At 50.3% G+C, this 23,956-nt stretch overlaps 2 protein-coding genes across 11 annotated transcripts in view; one reads left to right on the top strand and one right to left on the bottom strand.

The window, feature by feature from the left end:
- Positions 1-2,010, bottom strand: part of LOC142004142 (uncharacterized) — a 31,143-nt gene extending 29,133 nt beyond the window's left edge. Inside the window, 1 exon segment of the mRNA XM_074981576.1 lies at positions 1,895-2,010. Coding sequence (XP_074837677.1) covers positions 1,895-1,970 — 76 coding nt within the window. The 5' untranslated portion in view covers positions 1,971-2,010.
- Positions 1,764-23,956, top strand: LOC142004356 (uncharacterized). 10 transcript variants are annotated; one of them, XM_074981953.1, is made up of 7 exons: positions 1,764-1,809; positions 2,824-2,902; positions 6,856-8,901; positions 11,391-11,479; positions 12,005-12,131; positions 12,696-12,809; positions 13,142-14,903. In XM_074981953.1, exons 3-7 carry the CDS (start codon positions 6,954-6,956, stop codon positions 14,488-14,490), a joined length of 3,627 nt encoding a protein of 1,208 aa, XP_074838054.1. In that variant the 5' UTR covers positions 1,764-1,809; positions 2,824-2,902; positions 6,856-6,953; the 3' UTR covers positions 14,491-14,903. The 10 variants fall into 10 exon arrangements, 9 of the variants coding, with proteins under 9 accessions (XP_074838054.1, XP_074838055.1, XP_074838053.1 ...); XM_074981954.1 differs by lacking the exons at positions 1,764-1,809; positions 2,824-2,902 and adding an exon at positions 1,895-2,031 and having other exon boundaries at positions 13,145-14,903; XM_074981952.1 differs by lacking the exons at positions 1,764-1,809; positions 2,824-2,902 and adding an exon at positions 1,895-2,031.

The following is a 23,956-nucleotide window of genomic DNA, read 5'->3' as shown; positions in this document are numbered from 1 at the left end:
GACCATAGCCAGACCAGAAGAGACTCAAGAGTTAAGGCACAGAGAACCAAAAACAGTAAGCAAGGAGGACAAATCAGAAAAAGATAATCAAGGTGAGCAAATCAGAGAGTGGAGAGGTCAAGAATTAGATTAAGCCAAATATGCAGACGAGCCCCTATAGTGACTCAGAAAGTTCCCGTCCCAGTTTAAACCTAATAATAATAAAACCTAATAAACTATTTTGCTCGTCTTTAAAGTGCTACTTGACTGCTTTTTGTTTTGATAGTGTATAGACTAGCACGGCTCCCTCTCTGTTTCTCTTAGACAAAGAGTTAATGGGGACAAAACAGACATAAAAACACTCCTGATCCACAAACCAGTCAGCCAGCACTTTAATGGAGTGGGCCATTCTGTTAACGACCTGAAAGTCTGTGTTTCACTGAAAAGGAACTTTCACAGCCGTTTGGAAAGTGAGGCTGCGGAACTCTCTTTTGTATTCAAATTCGACAAATTAACACATGGTTTGAACCGGGATGACAATGTTCTAGGTCATTTTACATACTTTGCTTTATCTAATTTTTGAGACTCCCTCCCCTTCTGTCCTTCTGCTCTCTGATTTGCTCACCTTGATAATAATTTTTCTGATTTGTCAACTTTGATGACTATTTTTGCTTCTCTGTGCCTTAAATATTGAGTCTGTTTTGGTCTGGCTCTGGTCTGAAGAAGTGGGTCTGTCCCACGAAAGTTCACCACCTAATATATTATTTTGTTAGTCTTTAAAGTGCTACTGGACTGCTTTTTTGTTTTGGTACGATATAGACTAGCCCGGCTCCCTCTCTGTTGCATGTCCAGCTATATAGACAGATAACAGATATACCACACATAGCTCTTTGCTCTCTGGCCAGGGCTATTTGGGCTCCTCGTCGCTAGCTGGCTGGCCGCCCTGGTCCAGGAACGAAGAGCAAGGGAGGGGCACAATCTGCAGTCCCCGTCTGCAGGGCAGGGGCTCGCTTACCCCTAGGGCAGCAAGGGTGGATTACAAGCAAGTTTTTTCCAAGGCCCCTTGGTGGTGTCCCACTGAACCACCCGGCAGCAGCGACGACCTGGCAGCCAACAAGGGGGGGACAACGCCCCTCTGGCCCCCGCCCCTCTATTTGCACACGCGTCCATTTGCACACGCGTCTCCCGCCCCCACCCCCGGGACACTTGCACCCGCGGCCGGGCCCCGCCGTCTGCGGTCAGTTTGGCCCCTGCAGCGGCCCCGGACAACCGGGAGCGGGGCGCTGGTTGCGGGGGGGGGGGCGGGGAGCGGGGCCCGATCCTGCGGGGCGCAGCTGGAGGTGAACCCCGCCGCCGCCGCCGCCAGCCGCCCGGGGCTCGCCGGGGAAGCGGCCGCCGCTCCCCGCCCTGCGGACCCCGCGGGGCCGAGACCCACACACCGGTCACGTGCCCCAGCCCCGTCGGGCGGCCCACGGCTGCGGCCAGAGCGGGGGACCTGGCTCGGCGCCGCCGCTTTCTTCCTGCGGAGCGGCCCCGGACGGGGAAAGGCCGCGGGCGCTAGGACCCAGCGGAAGCCGGAGAGGGTCGCCCCTTCCCCTCCCGCAGCACGGGCCCGGCAGCGCGGCGGGAACTCTGCTCCTGGCCCCGCCCACTCCCGCTGCTATTGGCCGCCTTGGTTGTCTGTAGGGAACAGGCACGCTGGGGAGGGCGGGGTGAGGGCAGCAGCCGGTACTGAGCATGCTCCGCGCGGTGCGCATGCTCAGTGCGCGCTGAGGCGCAACGGCGAAACCGGAGCCGTTGCTGTGCCTCTAGCCGCCCGGGAGTCTCTGGGTCAGTCCCTGGGGCCTGTCGGGAAGCGGGGGGGTGTCGCCCCCGAAGGGGAGACGCAGGGGTAGCAGCTCACGGGGCGGCCTACCTCGGTTGGCGGGGGGCTGCTGAGGCCTCGACCTCCTGCCGTGGATTGCACTGAGCATGCGCACTACGCGGAGCATGCTCAGAGCTGGCTGCTGTCCTCCCCAGGAGCCAGAGGCGGTGCCCGGTTCGTGACAGGCAGTAAGTGGGGCCAATCGCAGCGGGGCTGGGCGGGGTCTGAGGGGGTGTGTCCAGGGGCTCTGGGGTGGGGGCCCCGCCCAGGGGAGGCTCCTCAGGTCTGTCACCCCCACCTCTGGCCAGGATTTGAAGGGGACAGGCGGAGGGAGGAGCCCCCCCAGGGCAGCCCCAGCCTGGGTGGCCCATCCCTCTCCTTCCCCCTGCTTCAGCCAGTGCCTGCCCCCCAGGGTCTCATGCTCTTGGGGCCCCGCTGCGTGTGCTGGGAGGTCCTGAAGCTGAACCCCAAACTTAACTTTCCATAGCAAGGGGCAGTTTGGCACCTTCCTGCTCTGGCTGTGCCAGGCTCCCTCAGGACACACTGGCCTGGAGGGGCCCAGCCAAGCCCCCGTCACTCTTTGCCCCCCACGCACCTGGCTGAGCCTGCCTAGGACTCTGCAGCGCTCCCAGGCTGCTCAGCTGAGGAGAGAGGCAGGGGCCGGGTGGTGGGCAGCAGAGACGGCCTGGGGCCAGAGATGCACTAGGGTTCTGCCCCATGGAGAGGGGACGGGACAGAGCCACGGCCCTTTATCTCCCTGCCCCCGGCCAAGTCAGAGGCTGAGCCTGAGCCTGAGCCCGTGCCTTGGGGCAGCTGCTCCCCTGGCTGGTGCAGGCAGCCCTGGTGTTCCTTCGTGTGCTGCTGGTGCAGGGGGTTGAAATTGCTCCTTGGCTCACTCAGCCCATAGAGCTGAAAACCTTTAGGAACCAGCACCCACAAGACTGGGACAAGTACTTACCCCACTGGCTGTTTGCATACAGGCAGGTACTCCAGGAATCCACAGAGATCTCCCCATTTGAGCTGCTGTACGGGAGGAGAGTATGGGGACCCCTGGACTTGGTAAGAGAGGAATGGGAGGAGACGGCCTCTCCTGGAGGGGAATCAATGGTAGAGTAGGTATTGACCTTCTGGGAAAGGCTTGCTGAGCCCATGGGCCTCACCAAGGAGAACCTGACCAGGGCTCAAGGGAAGCAAAAAGTCTGGTATGACTGCAATGCCCAGGCCCAAACCTGGGCTACTGGAGACCAGGTGATGGTTCTCATACCCATGTGGTGGAACAAGCTGCAAGCTGTGTGGGATGGTCCCTTCAAGGTCAGAAAACAGCTGAAAGAGGTGAAGTCTGTGGTGGAAATGTCTAACATGGCTCACAGCCACTGGATGTACCATGTCAACATGATGAAACCATACTGGGACAGGGAAAATTTGATGCTGGCCGTGTGCAGGTCCAGGAAGGGGCAGGTGGATGATCCCTTGGTGGACCTGCTCCCTGGGACTGGAGCTGGCTACTTGCTGGAATCTGTCTCCCCTTCTGACTAGCTAAACCCTGCCCAGCAGACAGAGATCAAAAAGGTGCTGCAGTCACATGAGCAGCTGTTCTCCAGCCAGCGTGGGCTCACTAACCTGGCTCTCCGCTGAATAGAGGACAGGTGCCCACCCTCCTATAAAGTGTTCCCCGTTCAGAGCCGTGGGGAAAAGGTCTCTGAGCGTAGAATGAAAGGTCCTGGACATGCTTTGCCTTTGGGTGATCCAGCCGTCCTCCAACCCCTGGCCCTCTCCTGTTGTGCTGGTCCCCAAAAAGGGCTGGCTGATTCAGTTTTGTGTGGACTATCGCAAGTTCAGTTGCATCACAGCCTGATGATTACCCCAGGCCTAGACTTGATGACCTGCTGGACAGGCATGGGGGAGCCCACAACCTCACCAAGGGCTATTGGCAAGTGCCAGAGCCCTGTGGGGGCTCTGTGAGTTCCTGCTCCTGCCTTTTGGCCTCAAGGGGTGCCTGCCACCTTCCAGCGTGTGGTGGACCAGCTGTTGAGGGGGACAGAGAGTTTAGCCCTTGTGTATATCCATGATATTTGTGTCTTCAGCCAAACATGGGAGGAACACGTGCTCCAGGTAAACCAGTTGCTGCACCGGCTTCAGGGGGGCTGGACTGGCTCTCAGAGTGCGGAAGTGCAAGGTGGGGATGGCCGAGGTGACCTATTTAGGCCACAAGGTGGGCAGCAGCTGCTTCAAGTCAGAGCCAGCTAAAGTGGAGGCTGTCAGGTACTGGCCAGTGCCCCAGACTAAAGCAGATCCAGGCCTTCACTGGGATGGCAGGGTATTACCAAAGGTTTGTGCCCCACTTTAGCTCCATCACAGCCCCCCTCTCGGAGTTGTATAAGAAGGCTAAGCCAGACAAGGTGGTCTGGACCAAGCAGTGCTAAGAGGTCCTCTGTGCACTGAAGGAGGCCCTGGTAAGTTCCCCGGAGCTGGTAAACCCAGACTATGACAAGCCCTTTATGGTGTTTACTGATGCCATATCTGTTTGGGCAGTGCTTCACCACGTATACTGATGGCTCCCCCTGACCTGACTCCATCAAGTGAAAGGGGCCAATGCCAAGCTTCTAAGGTGGAGCCTGCTCCTGCAGGACTATGAAATGGAGGTGGTCCATGTTAAGTGGAGCAACAGTGTTATAGCTGATGCCCTGTCATGCAGGGAGGGCTGTGAACTTCCCCAGGTCACTAAGTGACCCTGTTCAGCTCAGTCTTGAAGGGGGAAGAGATGTGACAAAGTGGGGCGGGGGGGAGTGGTGGCGAGCAATGGAAGTCCCTGATCTTTGTAACCTAGGCAGCCAGGTGACATGTTTGTTCTGTGGGAAACAGAGCAAAGGGGGTAGGTGGAGCTTGACTGGTTTGAATTGGAAACTGGGCGATTGGAAGGATTGGATTAGTCTTGAGGCTGGAAAGAAACAAAGAAGCAAGGGCCCAGGTTTGGGGAACCCCCCTTTGGGGCCTCCTCTCCCCTTTCTACTTCTTGGAGGTCCCTCGATAACAAGTAGGACGTCTTCATGTCACCCTCCTGTTTGTGTGTCTGGTCAGCCCAATTCTGGAGCCACAGATCTTATCACAGAAGGGGCAGGTTTTGGGAGCTGTTGCAGGGGCACGGTGTAGTTTCTGATGCTTTTTTTCTTCCTCTCTGCCTCTCCTTGTCTGTGGCGTGACCTCTCACATTGCACCGTCCCCTCGTGGATTACTGTTCTCCGCTGGGGACGGTCTTGGGCAGGGTTCTCCCAAGTGTCAGCACCGATGCTGCACTTTTTCATAAGCGCCTTCAGCACATCCTTAAATCACTTCATCCTCTCCTTCCTCCAACTTGGAAACCAGAATCTGTTTTGAGAGGCGCTAGTCAGACACCTGAACCACGTCACCATTCCAACCAAGTTGTTGAATGATCAGACTGTTTCTGGGCTGCTACATTGACAGCTCTGCACCACGCTGTGTCCCTGTTGACTAATAAACCTCCCATTCCCCCTGCTGAATGACAGTCTCACCTAACTGCGGATGAGGCGCAGGGTCTGGTGACCTGCATGCTGTATAACACCCTCGTTTTGGGGGGTTCTGAAGAGACTGCACTAACAATGTTCTTGAGAACTTCACTGATATTGTCCGTCAGGAGATGGCTGTACAGTAAACCTTCGGTTTTACAGACCCCAACTTAGTGGACTTTGGAAACGATGGACAATGCCGTTGTTCCCAAAGTCTGCTGGGGTCCATAAAATCCTAACCACCCCCCCACACACCCCAAAAAAGTTAAGGGACTTACCGCTGCCGCTTGGAGGAGCTGCCTCCTCTTCTGCTGCAGCCACATGTGGCTGAAGGGACCTCGCGACATGGCTGGAGGTGCCCCGCTGTGCACGGCTGGAGCTGCCTTGTCACACATGGCTGGAGGGACCCCCCGTGCACAGCTGAAGGGACCTTGCTGCATACAGCTGGAGGAGCCTCCATTGACACCGGAGCCACCATGTTGTCCTCCCGGCAAGGGTGGGGCACGTACGCAAGTGCTGTCTGCCTGCATATGCACCCAGCCCGATGGAACTCCTCGCCAGAGGAGACTGTGACGGCTGGGACTGTAACAGAATTTAAGAAAGAGCTGGATAAATTCATGGAGGTTCGGTCCATAAAAGGCTATTAGCCAAGGGCAGGAATGGTGTCCCTGGCCTCTGGTTGTCAGAAGCTGGAGATGGATGGCAGGAGACAAATCGCTTGATCATTGTCTTTGGTCCACCCCCTTTGGGGCATCTGGCACTGGCCACTGTCAGCAGACAGGCTCCTGGGCTGGATGGACCTTTGGTCTGACCACTGTGGCCGTTCTCATGCTCTTCTGAGAGGCCCACACGGCAGCTCCAGCGTCAGTGATGGCTCCTCCAGGCACAGTCCAGCAGGTCCAGACGCGTGGCAGGCTCCAGCAGTTGTGGCTGGAGCACAGCCAGTCTGGGGAGCCCCTGGCTTTTTTTGTGGGGAGGGGGCTGCGGCTGGGGAACCCGAGCATGGGTGGTTGAATAGTAAACCCTGGGATTTAACAGACTTTCGGGATTAATGGACAACCCTCCTTAGTCCTTTAAATCAAGGGTTTAGTGTACATATAAAATTGAACGTATTTGGTCCCTACGTGATTTAATTTCTCTCCCAGCTCTTTGTTTTCAGGTGAAACCAATGATACCTTACCCTATGGCTGTCATTGCTGGTTCCCTAGTGGCAGGTACATACGTCTGCAACGACAGCTTGTAAATATGGTAAATAAAACCTGCGCAGCTGTCAGCTCCTGTATTGATCTGCCTTTTTCACTCTTTCCTCCTGGGAACTGAGATGTATATTTCGTGCCAGGCCCACAAAAAGTTAATTTGGCCCTGGATTTCACCAAAAGGCTGCTCTTCTGAAACCAAAGGAAGGATAGGCATGAGCTGAATAGAAGGTTTGTAACCAAATAATACTATGCTCACACTAACATTCTTTTGTGGTCAAATTTCTGATAGGTGTCCGTGGCAGCAGTTGCTGTGAAGAACCTGGATCAGTGCTGGGTGTGAAGTGCTGCAAGGCGACAGCCACGTGACGATCTATCTTTATTCCAGAAATGTCGCACAAACGTGTGTGTTCATTTAATGATGACCTCCAAAACCAGTATAAGTTTTTGAAAAAGGACTCTTCAGTCAGTGACAACAGTCAGGTTATATGTCAAACATGTGGAGCACGTTTTTCCATTGCACATGGTGGCCGGAATGACATCACACAACATCTTCGAACGAAAAAACACAAAAGGGCTGAACGAACTCAGTGTGCAACGCCAAGGGTTTCGGAAATTTTGGTTAAGCAAAACACAGACGCTGATCAAACACATGCAAGTGAGGGACTGTTTGCTTACCATTCTGTGCGCCATGGACACGATTTCGGATCGAGTGATTGTACCTCACAGGTGATTAAAAAACTTTACCAACCCAAATTTTCGTCTGCACATACAAAATCCGAAGCAATAATTCGCAGTGTATTAGCTCCACTGTCGACAGAAGAACTACAGCGTGATTTGGAAAAGTGCTCGTTTATCACGCTGAGTGTGGATGCATCAAACAAAAAGGGTCAAAAGCTGTTCCCTGTTCTCGTGCGCTATTTTCATCCAGATAGTGGGATACACACCAAAATTATTGATTTTTCTTCTCTGCCGTGTGAAACTCCTGAGGTGCAGGGTGAATTTCTGTGTCAGTTAATTGAGAAACATTCTCTTGGTGAAAAGCTTGTTGGGCTCTGTGCCAACACCGCCAATGCAAATTTTGGTGGTGCTAAACGCGCTGGGAACAACCACGTATGGCGGAAACTGCAAGTGAAAGTAGGGAAGAAGATCTTTGGTATCGGTTGTGGTGCTCACGTCATTCACAATTGCCTGCAAGCGGCAGCTGACTGTCTTCCAATTGATTTGGAGTCCTTTGCTCTGAAAGTTTACAAATACTTTCACATTTACTCTGTGCGTGTTGAAGAATTGAGAGAGTTCTGCCAATTTGTCAACCTTGAGTATTCCAAATTGCGAGAGCACAGTAGCACCCAATTCCTTTCTCTTGGTCCAGCACTAGAACGAATTCTGTTGACTTTTCATGGCCTCAAGGCATATTTTCTCTCTCAAGACAAATGCCCAACACTGCTCAAGAAAGTTTTTAGTGACCCTTGCACAAAGCTGTGGCTTGCTTTTGCTACTAAGCAGATAGGCATCTTTCAGAAGACAGCGGAAGCAATCGAGAAAAGTGACTCATCGCTTACAGAAGTTGCATTGCATATTCGTGCCCTTCAAAATAATTTAGCAGAGAGGCTCAGAGAAAGATTTGTCACATCACACACAAAGGTCCTGCTGCAGTCTTTGGTTGAGGGTGGGGAAATGAATGAACAGGAATTTTATGATGCAGTTGATAATTTTTATTCAACGTCTCTGATGTACTTGGAGCACTGGAAACCTGCCTTTGAGTGCACAGAAAAGCTTGAGTGGGCCCTGTTGAGAAGCATGCCGGTGTGGGACGATATCCAGAGCAGTCTTGTTATTTGCCACACAAGAATTCCCACCATAAGTTTGATAGATGAGATTAATCTCTTTGATGAATGGACGAATGCAAAACCAATAATTTCCTGTCACATGGCCGACTGGAACACTCAGAAAACTCCCATTTCTGAAAGGTGGCAGAAGGTTTTTCAAGAGATGGACAAGAAGGCAGTAGAATACTCCAATCTGGCAAAGGCGGTGGAGTTTGTTTTGTGTTTGCCAGGCACCACAGCCCCTGTTGAACGTGTCTTCTCAGTAATGAATGCAGTTTGGTCACCTGAAAAATCACATCTCAGTGATTGTACCAGGAAGGCCATTTTGTTGGTGCAAGTGAATTTTGACCTAGACTGTGCTGCGTTTTATGAGAAGTTGCTGGCAAACAAGCAGATCCTTCAAAAAATTGCTTCACATGGCAAATACAATCTACCAGAAGTATCCCACTCGGGAGGACAGCATGATGAGGGCAAGGCCAGCACTTCTCAAGAGCAGACAGCACTTAATCGTAAATATGCATTTTATTTTACCCATTAGTTAAAATAACATAGCATGTCTTTTTAAAAGGGTGCTCCGTCAGCTTAATGTTAGTTTGAACATTTGTACTGCAAAGGTCTGATTGCTGTTGAATCCGCTGAAGTCCGAGCAATTTTACCAGGTGTCCTGTACTTGGAATAAGGAAATATAGTAACCGTAGCCTCACCCCAAAGCCAAAGGGGGCCTACAAAATCTACTAGTCCTGATGCCCCCAGGTTCTGGGGCCAGCGTGCAAGCAGAATGAGGGGAGTGTCATTTGTTAGCTTTAGTTTTATGAGGCTTTTTGTTTGTCTTTTGGTTTTGCTTCTCACTTGTCTGGCCCCTGCCTGATTTTTCGGTGGGTCAGTGGCTCCTGATCCAAAAAAGTTTCCCCATGCTTGCGCTACGGGTTCAGAATTTACAAGGACGACATCCCTCCTCTTCTCGCTCCCCATTCAGTCTCTGGCTTTTTTCAGACAGCCTCAGACTTTGCAGGGCTGACTCCTCAATGTGAAACATTTGGGCTGACAGGACTGGACTGACACCTGCTCTGGTTTCTATATTGATCCAGAGTCACTGTAAGCAACAGCAGGCATGGAGCCTTACTACAGTTTGGTTCTGGGGCATTCAGGATGTTGGTTTATCCTTTAACATTAAAGGAGCTGGTTTTTTTTCTTTTGTTCATATTAACATGGTTATTTGTCTGAACAACCTAAACTAACCTCTGTAAGCATTTGTTTTGCCCCATGGCCATGACATTGGCCATGAAAGGAGCCATGTGAGGCCTGGACCTTTTCTTGCCGCACTCACAGGCATGCACGGCTTTGCCAGGCCAAGTTGCGCTAGTCGATACAGTTTGAGCATGATAATTTTCTGATGTTCTCTGTAGTCTGCGCTGTTTTGTTTCTACCCGAGCCATAGTTCCTCTGGGAATGGGTCAAGAATTGGCCCAATCCTTTTTGGGACTTTCCTTGTTCCCTTTTTGGAGATTTCACCCGTGTCCAGAAGAAGTTCCAATTCATTTTTCGACTGCAGCCATGTCTGACATTGATTTAACAGCCTCGTTATTTCTGACATAAGCCTCTGCATCTCCATCCATCATTTGGATCAATAAGATTTTGCCCGAATCCACGCTCAGCACTCCCACTCTGTGTCGACTCCCAGTTCACTTTCAGTTCAGGGTCAGTCAGTGCAAAAGCGGATGGCTCCCATTCTTGCAAATCACCAGTCTGCTTTGTATTGTATCATCTACTACCGTGAAAATCAGGTCCCAAATTTTTGAAAAGACTGAGCATAAAAATACTAAATCTTTATTTTATCTGGATACCCCTTCCCTGCTCCCCCACACCCACACTTGTTCCAGTTCAGGTTCAGCCAGGAACACACCATTATGAACCAGGTTTGGTTCTGGCTTTAGCATGAAATATGAAATACTGGTTCCCCAGCTCCAGTGAGAGTCGAAAGGGCCAATCAGCTCAGCATGGGCTGCCCTGGAGATGCAGGGGCAGTGCAGGGAGGTTGGGTCATTGGCTGCCCCCAGCAGAGGGCTCTGGTAATTGCTATGGCAGAGAAGGCTCTGTGCTCAGGATACAGGAGCCCTAGGATCAGCTGGGCTCCCTGGGACATATGCTGCTGCCTCCATTGTGCTCAGGGGGCCCGGGCTGAGCAGTTGCTGCCCAGTGAGGACTTTGTTGGGTCAGATGCCTGCTCTGTGCCCCAGGTGGGGGAGTAACTTTCTCCTGGGCTGGAAGGAGGCCCCAGGGTGACCCTAAGCTCTGCTGGTATCAAGTTCTGAGACAGAGACTGCCGGGGAAAGAAGACAATTCTCAGAATGTGCTGAAGCTGAGCAGGAAAGTGACTCTGCCCAAGCGGCCCAGGCTGCCCCATCTCTGCTTGCACATGTCCGTGAGTCCCAGCCCAGCTGCCCCCAGCATCTCCAGGAACTCCAGTTACTGGAAAGGAAGCACCCGCAGGAATGGCCAGGCAGGAACCAGCTCCTGCAGGGAGAGGCTGAGATTGAAAGTGGCCTCAGGAGCAGTCAGTGGGAAGGGAGGTCCCTGGCTCCAAGCCCTGCCCAGCTCCATTGCCAGCAGCCCCTTGGGGCAGAGTGACTCTCCTTGGACAAGGTGAGGAGCAGAGAGAAGAAAAGCCAGTTCCTGCCTCTGCTTCCCTGCGCTGCCGGGGGAATGTGCTGCCCTGGGGTCGTGCCAGGGGCTTTCTTCCAAAGCAGCAGCACCATTGACTCTGCTCCTCTCTCACGCTTGGCTCAGAGAGTGTGTCATCGGGAGGGTTTAAAAGTGTTTCACGGGTTAGGGCCCGGAGGCGGGGGCAGGTGTGTTGTGATAATGTCACCGAGCGTTTTCCCAGCATGGGGAATTCTCAAGCTTCTGCGGGAAAAGTGCCTGGGGGGAATCGAGTGTGCTTTGGACTAAGGCTCATTCAGTCGAGAAACCTCCTCAATTGCCCTTCTCACCCTGACAGGCTGGACAGCAACGACCCCGTTTTCCTCCAGCTCACCCCGTCTCCCTCGGGGCCAGAGAAGAGAGATGGCTGTGGTGGATCGAGCTCAGGTAGGGAATTTGGAGGGTGGTGAGGAGGGGGGGCAGGAAATGCGCAGGGCGAGGCCGGGAGGGGGCAAGGAGTGATAACTCTGCTGGGACATGCTCAGCTGTGGGGCTGATTTATAAAGAGGCTTGTTGGGGAAGGGGGTTCCCCAAAGCAGAAACCACCTCCCTGGGCAGGGCAGGGACAACGGAGCAGAGCGTTGACACCTGAACCCCCCAGGCAGAGAGCGCAGGGAAATACAAAGGGGTTCCTGTCCCTGTTCCTTGGCCAGAGCCCTGCTTCGCATGACTTGGTGTGTGTACTAGGCGTGTGGTAAATGAGAAGACGCTGCCCTGCTCTGTCTGCAGGGAGCACGCAGAGCTCTCCCCTGGTCTCTGTTCCCTGGAGACTCCTGGGCACCCTGAGCCGGGCGGGGGTGGGGTTCTGCTCCAGCAGCCCTCCCAGAGCTGCCCTCTTCTTGTGTTTGCTCCAGGACCAGGAGGGTTGTGGCTTGGGCAGCTGGCGCTGAGTGGGGGCACCTGTTGTTTCAGGTGCCGGTGAGCTTCGAGGAGGTGGCCGTGTATTTCACCCAGGGCCAGGGGGCTCTGCTGGGCCCCGCTCAGAGAGCCCTCTACAGAGACGTCATGCGGGAGAACTATGAGACAGTGACCTCGCTGGGTAAGGATTCCTGTCCTGTAGCTGTTGAAGCCATGGGGCCTGTCTTTCTGCATCTGGTCAGGTTCTTCCCTGGTCAGTTCGACTGGAGAAGAATGGGTCTCTCAACTCACCACAGCGCTGGTCCCTCAGGCTAGAAGAGTCGTGAACCTAATGGACGTGCTAATTCATCCGTCGCCCTCCAGCTGTCACAGGAGCAGTGTATTACCCTGTCCGCATTAATTCTCACTCAAATACGCGGTGTCTGTGCATCTCCCTTCCTGGGACTGGCTCCATGGGTGGGCAGGGCTCTGGGCAGTGGAGGTTCAGACATAGGCAGAGATTTAACCCCACCGCTCTGTGTGTCTCAACAAGCTCCCCTGAGCCCACAGATCCCAAACACTCCTAGTGAGGGTGTGAAACCCCCAGACATCAGCCTCCCGCAAGGGGGTCAGTGACCATGTTCCAGCCTGTCAGATCCCACAGCCTCCAGCAAACCATGGGCTGAGGTTAAACTCAACCTGTGCCCTGTGTGAGAGCCCCAGTCCTCAGTGCTCTCTGCTTACACCTGATCTCGCCCCTGAGTAGGACTCCCCATTCCCAAACCTGCCCTGATCGCCCGGCTGGAAGCAGAGGAAGAGCCGTGGGTCCCGGACCTCCAGGCCTCTGAGGAAAGGAAGCGCCTAAGAGGCAGTGGCACAGGTGAGGAGTCAGTGACACTGACACAGAAAGTATCTGGCAAACGGAGGGAAAAGGTTCAAACCCCCAGACTGTGATGTGAGCCCGCTTGGTTCTGCCTCACCTCACCCAGGTCAGACTGTGTCACAGCAGATATCGCTCATAGTCACCTCCCCGCTCTTTCAGCAGTCTAGAGTTTTCTTCTTGTATATGAGAGTAGCTGGATTGGATGTGGGGACAGAATCCAAATTCTCAGTCTCCCTAACAGGGACTGAGTTTCTCTCTTTGCTCTTCCCCTTTCAGTATGTGTGCCAGCCCAGACAATGACTCCTGCCTGGATTCTCTCTTTCCACCAGCAGGTGATGAGAGCATGAGTGAAGACAAGGGTGGGAATCCACAGAGCAGAGGTCCTGAGGAAGTGGAACTGCAGGGACCCTTCATGAGAAGAGCTGAAGAGAGTTCCTCCCAGTTCTTGGAACAGAAAAAACCCTGGAGTAACTGGCACAAATCAGAGAGGAAGCAGGGAAACAGTAAGAAAGCTGATGAACCCAGTGAAGGTGGGACAGGAGGCAAGCATCTAAAGGAAACCACAGCCCAGCAGAAAAATCCCAAGGAAAAGAAACCCTATAAACCCTTGGAATGTGGTAAAAACTTCAGCGAACGCTCAGGCCTGGTTATCAACAGGAAAATCCATCTGGGAGAGGAACCCTATAAATGCCTTGAGTGTGGGAATAGCTTCATTCAGCTCTCAGGCCTCATTTCCCACAGGAGAATCCACATGAGAGGGGGACCATATGCGTGCTGTCATTGTGGGGAAAGTTTCAGAACAAACTCAGCCCTTATGGAACATCAGAAAATCCACACAGGCGAGAAACCTTATAAAGGTTTGGAGCGTGGGAAAAGTTTCAGGCAGTGCTCTGGGCTTATTAAACATGGGGAAATCCTCGCAAAAGAGAGACCGTATAAATGCTTTGAGTGTGGGAAAAACTTTTCTGCCCCCTCCGCTCTTATTATCCATCAGAGAACGCACACTGGGGAGAAGCCTTTTAAATGTTTGGACTGCGGGAGAAGTTTCAGTCAACGGGCATGCCTTATTACCCATGGGAGAATCCATACAGGGGAGAAACCCTTTAAATGTTTGGAGTGTGGGCGAAGTTTCAGTCGGCGTGCGTACCTTACTAATCACGAGAGAATCCACACGGGAGAGAAACCCTTTAAATGCTTGGACTGTGGGAAAAGTTTCGGTCAGAGTTCTGGCCTTACCAGCCACGGGAAAATCCACACAGGAGAGCAACCATGCAAATGCCCTGAGTGTGGGAAGAGTTTCCGTCAGCGCTCAAGCCTTATCAGGCACGTGAGAATCCATACGGGAGAGAAACCCTTCAAATGTTTGGAGTGTGGGAAAAGTTTCAGGCAGCACTCAAGCCTCAGCAGGCATAGGACAATCCATAGGGGAGAGAATCTGTTTAAATGCTTGGACTGTGGGAAAAGTTTCAGTCAGCGCACAAACCTAATTAGGCATGGGAGAATTCACGCCAGAGGGAAACCCCATGAAGGCTTGAGGGGAAAGGAAGAGCTTCATTTCCAGGTTGTAACTTCGGAAGCATCTGAGAGTCCACATGGGACAAAATTTCTCAGTGCTTTCGTTGCGGAACAAGTTTCATTTGAAGATCAAACCTTGCTTGATACGAGACAGTCAACATAAGAGAGACCCCATAAATGTCTGGATTGTGGGAAAAGCTGCAGTCCACAGGAGAGAAAGGCTGTAGGAATAGCTCCAGTCTGCGCTCGCCCATTATCCCCCACTGGATAATCCCAGAAGAAAGAGCTTGAATGTGAGGTGTCTGTATTTGGTGCTCCCAGGGCATCAACAAACCAACACAGGGAAGAGCCTCTCGGATGTCCTCAGCATGGAAAAATGCTGGAGTTGGTGTTAACCCCACACTGGACATAAGAGACTCCTCCACTCAAGAGAGGCAGGTTCCTTGGGAGCTTCGGGACACCGCAGCCGTACAGCTGCTTAATGAGCCCTGCCCAGGGGCTCTGGGTTGCCCCACAGGGAGGTGCCTGGCTGCGGGAGGGGCACCTCCCCATGGGGCAGCTGCAGAGGGAGGAGCATTTCTCCCAGCTTGTGGGAGGGGGCCGAAGGAGGAGGAAGGGGGTAAGTGGCTCGGGGAGGGAGGGAGGAAGAGGAGTTGGACGGCCACAGCTAGGAGAGGGGAGAGACTGGCTGCTTGTGTGAAACCCAGCTCTCTCTCTCTGCCCCCCGCTAGGTTGGGGAGGGGGGCAGACAGCATGGGGTAGGTGGGAGGAATAGGGGCGTGGGAGGGGGGCTGGTAGTAGTGGTGTGGGAGTCGAGAGTTTGTGGTGTGTTCATTGACTCCAAGCTGGGCTGCAGTTGCTGGTGCCCACAACTCCAGGAGGTAGGACTGTCTCCCAGCCCCCAGCCGGAGCGGATTGCACCGGGATAGGTGCAGGGAAAAGGAGGTGGGTTGGTGCCAGCATCTGTGCAGAGAGGTGGGCAGGGGGCAGTTTGTTTGGCCATCCTCACTCCCATCTGGGCTGCAGCCAGAGGGAGACCCATGCAGGAAACAGGCCTCTCCTGGGCAGGACAGGGAGGGAAGCAGACTGCATGGGAGGGTTCCAGAACATCAGGTGGGTTATGCTGGAGCCTGGGGGAGCATGTGGCTACCTGGGAGATGGGATGCAGCTGGGGAAACTCCATTCTCCCAGTCAGAATGCAAGAATGGCCATACTGGGTCAGACCAAAGGTCCATCCAGCCCAGTATCCCATCTGCCGAGAGTAGCCAATGCCAGGTGCCCCAGAGGCAGTGAATCGAAACTGGTAACGATGTCTCTCCTGCCGTCCATCTCCAAACTCTGACAAACAGAACCAGGGACGCCATTCCTTACCCATCCTAGCTAATAGCCATGAATGGACCTAACCTCCCTGAATTTATCTAGCTCTTTGTAAAACCCTGTTCTAGTCCTAGGGTTTACAGCCTCCTCTGGCAAGGAGTTCCACAGGTTGACTATGCGCTGTGTGAAGAAGAATTGCCTTTTATTTGTTTTAAATCTGCTGCCCATTCATTTCATTTGGTGTCCTCTAGTTCTTACATTATGGGAACAAGTCAATAATTGGAGGTATTTAAGAGCAGGTTAGATAAATGTCTATCAGGGATGGTCTGGACAGTACTCGGTCCTGCCATGAGGGCAGGGAGCTGGGCTCGATGACCTTTCGAGGTCCCTTCCAGTCCTAGTGTTCTATGATTCTATGATTTTTCCTTGTTCACGTTCTCCACACCACACATAATTTTAGAATCAAAGAATTCTAGGGCTGGAAGGGACCTCAGGAGGTCATCTCGTCCTCGTACTGCCTAAAGCAGCATCAACCCCAACTAAATCATCCCAGCCATGACCATGTCAAGCTGGGAGTGAAAAATCCTCTAGGGATGGAGATTCCACCACCTCTCTCGGTAATGCATTCCAGTGCTGCACCACCCGCCTGGTAAATCGTTTTTCTTGATGTCCAACCTAGACCTCTCCCTTTGTAACTTCAGACCATTGCTCCTTGTTCTGTCATCTGTCACCACTGAGAACAGCCTCTCTCCATCCCTGTTAGACCCACCCCCATTTCAGGAAGTTGAAGGCTGCTATTAAATCACCCCTCAGTCTTCTCTTCTGCAAGCTAAATAAGCCCAAATCCCTCAGCCTCTCCTCATAGGTCATGTGCTCCAGCCCCTTCATCATTTTCATTGCCCTCCTCTGAACCTGCTCCATTGCATCCACATCCTTTCTATGCTGGGGGCCCAGAACTGGATGCAATACTCCAGATGTGGCCTCACCACAGCAGAGCAGAGGGGAATAGCTTCTCTAGATCTGATGGAAATGTCTCTCCTAATGGACTCCAATATGCCACTAGCCTTCTTGGCTACAAGGGCACACTGTTTACCCATATCCAGCCTTTCATCCACTGTAATCCCCAGCTCCTTTTCTGCTGCACTGCTGCTTAGCCAGTCAGTGCCCAGCCTGTAACAGTGCTTGGGATTCTTCCGTCCCAAGTCCAGGTCTCTGCATTTGTCCTTGTTGAACCTCATCAGATTTCTTTTGGCCCAATCCTCCAATTTGTCCAGGTCACTCTGGACTCTATCCCTACCCTCCAGTTTATGTACCTCTTCCCCTGGCTTAGTGTCACCTGCAAATTTACTGAGGGTGCAATCCATCCTCTCATTAATAAAGATGTTAAACAGTACTGACCATAGAACTGATCCTTGGGGCATTCCACTTGAAACCAACTGCCAGCCAGACACTGAGCCACTGAGCACTACCCATTGGGCCCGTCTGTCAAGCCAGTTTTCTGTCCACCTTATGGTCCATATGTCCAATCCATACTTCCTTAACTTATGGCTAAGGATATTGTGGGAGACAGTATCAAAAGCTTTGCTGAAGTCAAGGTATATCACATCCATTGAGTTCCCCATGTCCACACAGCCAGTTACTTCATCACAGAAGCTAATCAGGTTGGTCAGGCAGGACTTGCCTTTGGTGAATCCATGTTGACTACTCTTGATCACTTTCCCCTTTTCCAAGTGCTCCGAAATGGATTCCTTGAGGATCCCCTCCCTGATTTTTCCAGAGACTGAGGTGAAGCTGACGGTTGTATCGTTTCCTGGATTGTCCTTTCCTTTTTTTTTCAAAAAGATGGGAACTACATTTGCCTTTTTGCAATCATCCAGGATCTCTTCCGATCTCCATGAGTTTTCAAAGGTAATAGCCAAAGGCTCTCCAACGATATCTGCCAGTTCCCTCAGTACCCTCGGATCCATGGACTTGTGTGTCAAGCTTTTCTAAATAGCTCTTAACTTTTTCTTTCCCCGCCGAGGGCTGCCCAGCTCCTTCCCATACTGCATTGCCTAGTGCCGTCGTCTGTTAGCTGACCTTGTCCGTTAAGCCTGAGGCAAAAAAGGATTGAGTACTTCAGCTTTTCCCACATCATCTGTCACCAGGTTACTTCCCTCACCCAGTAATTGCCCCATATCCTCCCTGATAACCCTTATTGTTAACATACCTGTTGAGGCCCTTCTTTCCTGATTACACTCCCTGGCATTCTCCAGCCATATATTTATACTCCTCCCTACTCACCTGTCCAAGTTTCCACTTCTTATACACATCCTTTTTTAGTTTAAGCTCGCCAAGGTTTTCCCTTGTAAGCCAAGCTGGTTGCCTACCATGTTTGCTTTTCTTACTGTGCATCAGGATGGTTTGTTCCTGTGCCGTCCATAAAACCTATTTAAAATACTGCCAGTTCTCCTGAACTCCTTCTCCCTTCATATTAGCTTCCCAAAGGATCCCGCCCATCAGTTTTCTCAGGGAGTCGAAGTCGGCTCTCCTGAAATCAAGGATCTGTATTTTACTGCTCATCTTCTTTCCTTTTGTCAGAATCCTGAAATCCACCATCTCATGATCACTGCAGCCCAGGTTGCCACACACTTCTATTTCCCCTACTAGTTCTTCCCTGTCTGTGAGCAGCAGGTCAAGCTGCACATGGCCCCTGGTCAGTTTCTTCAGCACTTGCACCAGGAAGTTAACCCCAACATTCTCCAGAAAGATTGTCTGTGTGCTGCTGTGTTCGTCTCCCAACAAATTCCTGGGTGATTAAAGTTTCCCATGAGAACAAGCACCTGTGATTTGGAAGCTTCTCTTGGAAGAAATTCTCGTCTACCTCGTCTACCTGATCTGGTGGCCTATAGCAGACACCAAACACTGCATTGCCTCTGTTGTTTTGGCTTTAACCCAAAGACACTCAGCTGTCTCTTCTCCCTCCGTATACTGGAGCTCTGAACAATCACACTGCTCTCTCACATAAATCGCAGCTCTTCCTCCTTTTCTCCCCTGCCTGACTTCCTGAACAGTTGATAACCTTCCATGAAAGTGCTCCAGTTATGTGAGTCATCCACTAAGTCTCCATTATTTCAATCACTTCATACTTCCTTGACTGTGCCAGGGCCTCTAATTCCTCCTGTTTGTTTCCCAGGCTTCTTGCGTTCGTGTGCAAACACCTTAGATAATAAGCTGATTGGCCACTTTGTCCTTTCGAACGTGTGGTCCTTCTTTGTTGTACCTTCTCCCTTCCCCACTTGCCTCAGGGGTTGGGTCACCGTCCCCCAGCGAACCTAGTTTAAAGTCCTCCTTGCTAGGTTTGCAAGCCTGCCTGCAAAGATTCTCTTCCCTCTCTTTGTTGGGTGGATCCCGTCACTTCCTAGCAAGCCTTGCTATCGAAACAGAATCCCATGGTCGAAAAAACCAAATCCCTCTCTCCAACACCACCTGCGCAACCACACATTTACTTCCACGATTCAACGATCTCTGCCTGGACCCCTTCCTTCAACAGGGAGGATGAATGAGAACACCACTTGTGCTCCATATTCTTTCATCTTCCTTCCCAGAGTTATGTAATCTGCAGTGATCTGCTCAAGGTCGTTCTTTGCTGTGTCGTTGGGTCCTACGTGGAGAAGTAGGAAGGGGGAATATCCGCAGGTTTGATGGTTTCTAGATGTCTTTCTCTCACATCCTGGATTCTAACTCCTGGTAAGCAGCAAACTTCCTGAGATTCCAGTCTGGACGGCAGATGGATGACTCCGTCCCTCTTAGGAAGGAGTCCCTGACCACCACCCGTTTTCTTCTCTTGGGGATAGTGGTCATAGAACTGCCATCCCTAGGACCACTCATCCCAGGCCTTCTGGCTAGTGGGGTCGTCTTCTGATCCCTTCTCTGAGACGTCTCTGCCACAGCATTCTCCACTATATCACCCGTGAAGAGAGCTGGAGAGCGTTTGCTTACCTCTGCAGGAATTGGAGGTAGCTGAGTTGGCTTTCGTCTCCTGGAGGTTACATGCTTCCAGTTTCCTTCCTTGGTTTCTAGTGCCCTCATTGGTTACTCAGCCAGCTGTACTAAATGATGCCTTCTATTGAGGAAGTCCTTCACCTTCTCTGATGGATTGAAGGGTTGATATTTGTACGTCACGTCCTCTAACCTTTTCTTCCAAGATGGCGACCAGCTTGCACTTGGTACACACAAAATCCCTTCTATCTTCTGGGAGGAAAACAAACATAGCACATGCTTTGCAGGTCACAATAGCCAACTTGTCAGTAGACTCCTCGCTATCCATTTTTTTCCTTTCTTCGGAGAATTTGCTCAGAAGATATTAGAGCTGATTTGAAGGGCATCTCCCCACTTAGACTCCTCTTTTCTAAGCTGAAAAGTCCTAGTCTCTTTAATCTCTCTTCATATGGGACCTGTTCCAAACCCCTCATCATTTTAGTTGCCCTTTTCTGAGCCTTTTCTATTGCCAGTATATCTTTTTTGAGATGAGGTGACCACAACTGTACGCAGTATTAAAGATGTGGTCATACCGTGGTTTTATACAAGGGCAATAAGTTATTCTCTGTCCCTTTTTTAATGATTCCTAACATCCTGTTTGCTTTTGTGACTGCTGCTGTGCACTGCAAGGATGTTTTCAGAGAATTATCCACAAAGACTCCAAGATCTCTTTCCTGAAGACTTGTAGTTCGAATATGATGGTGGGTAATTTATGTATAGCTGGATAGTAACAGAGAGGTAGCTGTGTTAGTCTATGTTCTATCAAAACAAAAAAGCAGTCCAGCAGCACTTTAAAGACTAACCAAATAATTTATTAGGTGATGAGCTTTCTTGGGACTGACCCACTTCTTCAGACCAGAGCCACACCAGAACAGACTCCACACTCTGTTCTGGTCTGGCTCTGGTCTGAAGAAGTGGGTCTGTCCCATGAAAGCTCATCACCTAATAAATTATTTGGTTAGTCTTTAAAGTGCTACCGGACTGCTTTTTTGTTAGGCATAGTTGGGGTTATTTTTTCCAGTGTGCATTACTTTACATTTATCCACATTAAATTTCATTTGCCATTTTGTTGGCATCTTTTTGAAGTTCTTCACAGTCTGCTTTGGTCTTAACTATCTTGGACAGTTTAGTGTCATCTGTAAACTTTGCCACCTCACCGCTCACCCCCTTCTCCAGATGATTTATGAATAAGTTGAATAAGATTGGTACAAGGACTGACCCTTGGGGGACACCACTAGTTACCCCTCTCCACTCTGATAATTTACCATTTATTCCTACTCTTTGTTTCCTGTCTTTTAACTAATTCTCAATCCATGAAAAGATCTTCCCTCTTATCCCATGACAAATTAATTTACATAAGAGTTTGGCAAGGGAGCTTGTCAAAAGCTTTCTGGAAATCTAAGTACACCATATCTACTGGATCCCCCTTATCCACATGTTTGTTCACCCCCTTCAGAGAATCATAGAGTTCTAAGGTTGGAAGGGACCTCAGGAGGTCATCCCGTCCAGCCTCCTGCCTGAAGCAAGATCAATCCCAACTACATCACCCCAGTCATGACTATGTCAAGTTGGGACTTAAAAACCTCTAGGGATGGAGATTCCACCATCTCTCTTGGTGACACATTCCAGTACTTCACCACCCTCCTAGGGAAATAGTTTTCCTAGTATCTAACGTACAACACCTCTCCCTCTATAACTTAGACCATTGCTGCTTCAAAGAACTCTAATAGATTAGAAAGACATGATTTCCCTTTACAGAACCCATGTTGACTTTCGCCCAACAAATTATGTTCGGTGTATCAGACAATTTTATTTTTTATTATGGTTTCAACTAATTTGCCTAGCACTGACATTAGACATACTGGTCTGTAATTGCTGGGATCGCCTCTAGAGCCCTTCTTAAACATTAGCATTATGTTAGCTATCTTCCAGTCATTGGGTATGGAAGCTGATTTAAAGGATAGGTTACAAACCAGTTAATAATTCCGCAATTTCGCATGTGAGTTCTTTCAGAACTCTTGGGTGAATGCCATCTGGTCCCAGTGACTTGTTACCGTTAAGTTTATCAGTTAGTCCCAGAACCTCCTCTAATGACACCTCAATCTTGGACGTATTCTCAGATTTGTCACCTACAAAGTACGGCTCAGGTTTGGGAATCTCCCTAACATACTCAGCCATGAAGACTGAAGCAAAGAGGGAGCTTAGTCCAAATGCATCTTCCCTTTTCTTGTTGAGGCTGGAGTGAGGAGTTGGTATGTATTATGAACTGATTGGTAACATAATTACAGGGTCTGAAACATGCCAAGGAAACTATGAATGCAGCTGGTGAGGAGAGAATGATCTAGCACCCTGGTATTTTCCACTGTTAGACTTGTGCAGCAAACGCAAAATAGCAAATCCTCTGCAGTTCTAGAGCAAAATATTTCTCACTTAGTATCAGGAGGGAAAGGTAAAGAGCTTGTTTCTGGCCATGTTGACTTTGTTAACAGGTGCTCATCTGCCTGGAGATGGTCGACTGCCTGAGCTAAAATCCAAAGCAGACCGGAGTGCTGAGAGAGCCTGCATTATCAGATCCTAATGCAGGATCTGACTTCACTTGCACTGTTGTTTTTCTGTTTGTAAAGCATTGAGGCTTCTTTTGTAGATGAGGATTCAGGCTTCAGTGAATGAAAAGTAGAGTAACAGGCATAGCTCATGAGGTCTGCATGATTACTTTGCAAACAAGGTTTACACAGGTGCTAATTTAACAGAATTTTTGGAGGGTGGTGAGTATCTGAAAATTCATGTTAATAATGATATTTAAAAACACACTTTCTTAATTAACACCTGGCAAATTGTTAGTACTGGAAGAAATTTACCATGGATCCTGTTTATTCATTTGGCCTTTCAGTTAGAGTTGGATTCCAGAGGAGTGGTTTTCATTAAGTTCCAGAATTTATTTGGGAAGCAGTATTTGGAAATCAGTAAGGACAGCTCTTCACTAGAGTTCAGCTCTTATGAGGCAACAGGTGTACTCTGTGGAAGCAAGCACTAGTTTGATGCTAGGTGTTTTGTAGGCTGAAGGCCTTGTCTGCAAACGCTTTGAAGGATGGCTCTGTCTACATGTGTTAATGTGCACTGGGACTTCTCCTCTGAATTGGTGACACACACAACGTGGAAGTTTCAAAGCAGGAGAACGTTTGTCTGTTTTTACAGGTCTCCATTTCACTTACCTAACATGGATCCTAAACATTCAAGCAATATACACACAACCAACCACCTGATGTTTTACTTCCCTTCCTATTTTTGTGGCTTTGTTTCCTGTCTGTGTTGCTTTATTACTTAACTTTACTGTTCTGTATCTGTGAACTGTGTCATCCCAGAGAAACGGCATACGCCTGAGGGAATGCCTTTTACTTTCTTATCCAGTGTCAATAAACACTGTGTTACTCTTGGCAAGGACAGCATGACTATTTCTGCCTGACACACAGATTTGTGTAGCATCTTACAGCTGAGCTGTGTGAATTATTAGCATGCAAAGGGGTAGTTTTGTGAACTGCAGAAGTCTGTAGCATGCTGGTGTTTTGGTAGATGCTTCATTTTTGAGAGCAGCTTTCCTGGCCATTTGAAAACTTAGTGGTGTGTGAGAGCTCGTTGTTAAACTGGGGCTCGTGGGCATATTTTTGATGCTTTTATTTAATGGCCGCGTCTTTGGTTTATTTATGTAGCTGGTTTCTGTACGCTCTGTTTTGGTGTGCGCACTGGCGTCGTTTGGGTGATAAAACATGTATTCCAGGGATCGTGTTACTTTACTTTTGATTTGATTTTGTATTAAAAACAATTCTTAAGTGTTGATCCTTGTTAATTATCTTTTATTTTAATATTTTTTCTTCCTCAACAGTGTGTGAACAGTGTGATGCTGTTGCAAAAAAAGCAAACATGATTCTGGGCTGCATTAACAGGTGTGTTGTGAACAAGACATGAGAAGTCATTCTTCCGCTCTACTCTGCGCTGGTTAGGCCTCAGCTGGAATATTGTGTCCAGTTCTGGGCACCGCAGTTCAAGAAAGATGGGAAATTAGAGAGGGTCCAGAAAAGAGCAACAAGAATGATTAAAGTGCTGGAGAATGTGACCTATGAAGAAAGGCTGAAAGAATTGGGCTTGTTTAGTTTGGAAAAGAGAAGATTGAGGGGGACATGATGGCGGTTTTCAGGTATCTAAAAGGGTGTCATAAGGAGGAGGGAGAAAACTTGTTGTTCTTGGCCTCTGAGGCTAGAAGCAGCAGCAACGGGCTTAAACTGCAGCAAGGGAGG

This window comes from Carettochelys insculpta, chromosome 31, assembly GCF_033958435.1.
Source record: "Carettochelys insculpta isolate YL-2023 chromosome 31, ASM3395843v1, whole genome shotgun sequence".
In the NCBI taxonomy this organism is placed as follows: Eukaryota; Metazoa; Chordata; order Testudines; family Carettochelyidae; genus Carettochelys; species Carettochelys insculpta.
This window is presented reverse-complemented; position numbering and strand designations above follow the sequence as displayed.

Bases quoted from the DNA above. Each gene is read 5' to 3' on its own strand.
- LOC142004356 (XM_074981953.1), top strand. From the start codon at position 6,954: ATGTCGCACAAACGTGTGTGTTCATTTAATGATGACCTCCAAAACCAG. The intron at 11,480-12,004 runs GTAGGGAATTTG...CTGTTGTTTCAG, and splicing joins CTGTGGTGGATCGAGCTCAG to GTGCCGGTGAGCTTCGAGGA. The intron at 12,132-12,695 runs GTAAGGATTCCT...GCCCCTGAGTAG, and splicing joins TGAGACAGTGACCTCGCTGG to GACTCCCCATTCCCAAACCT.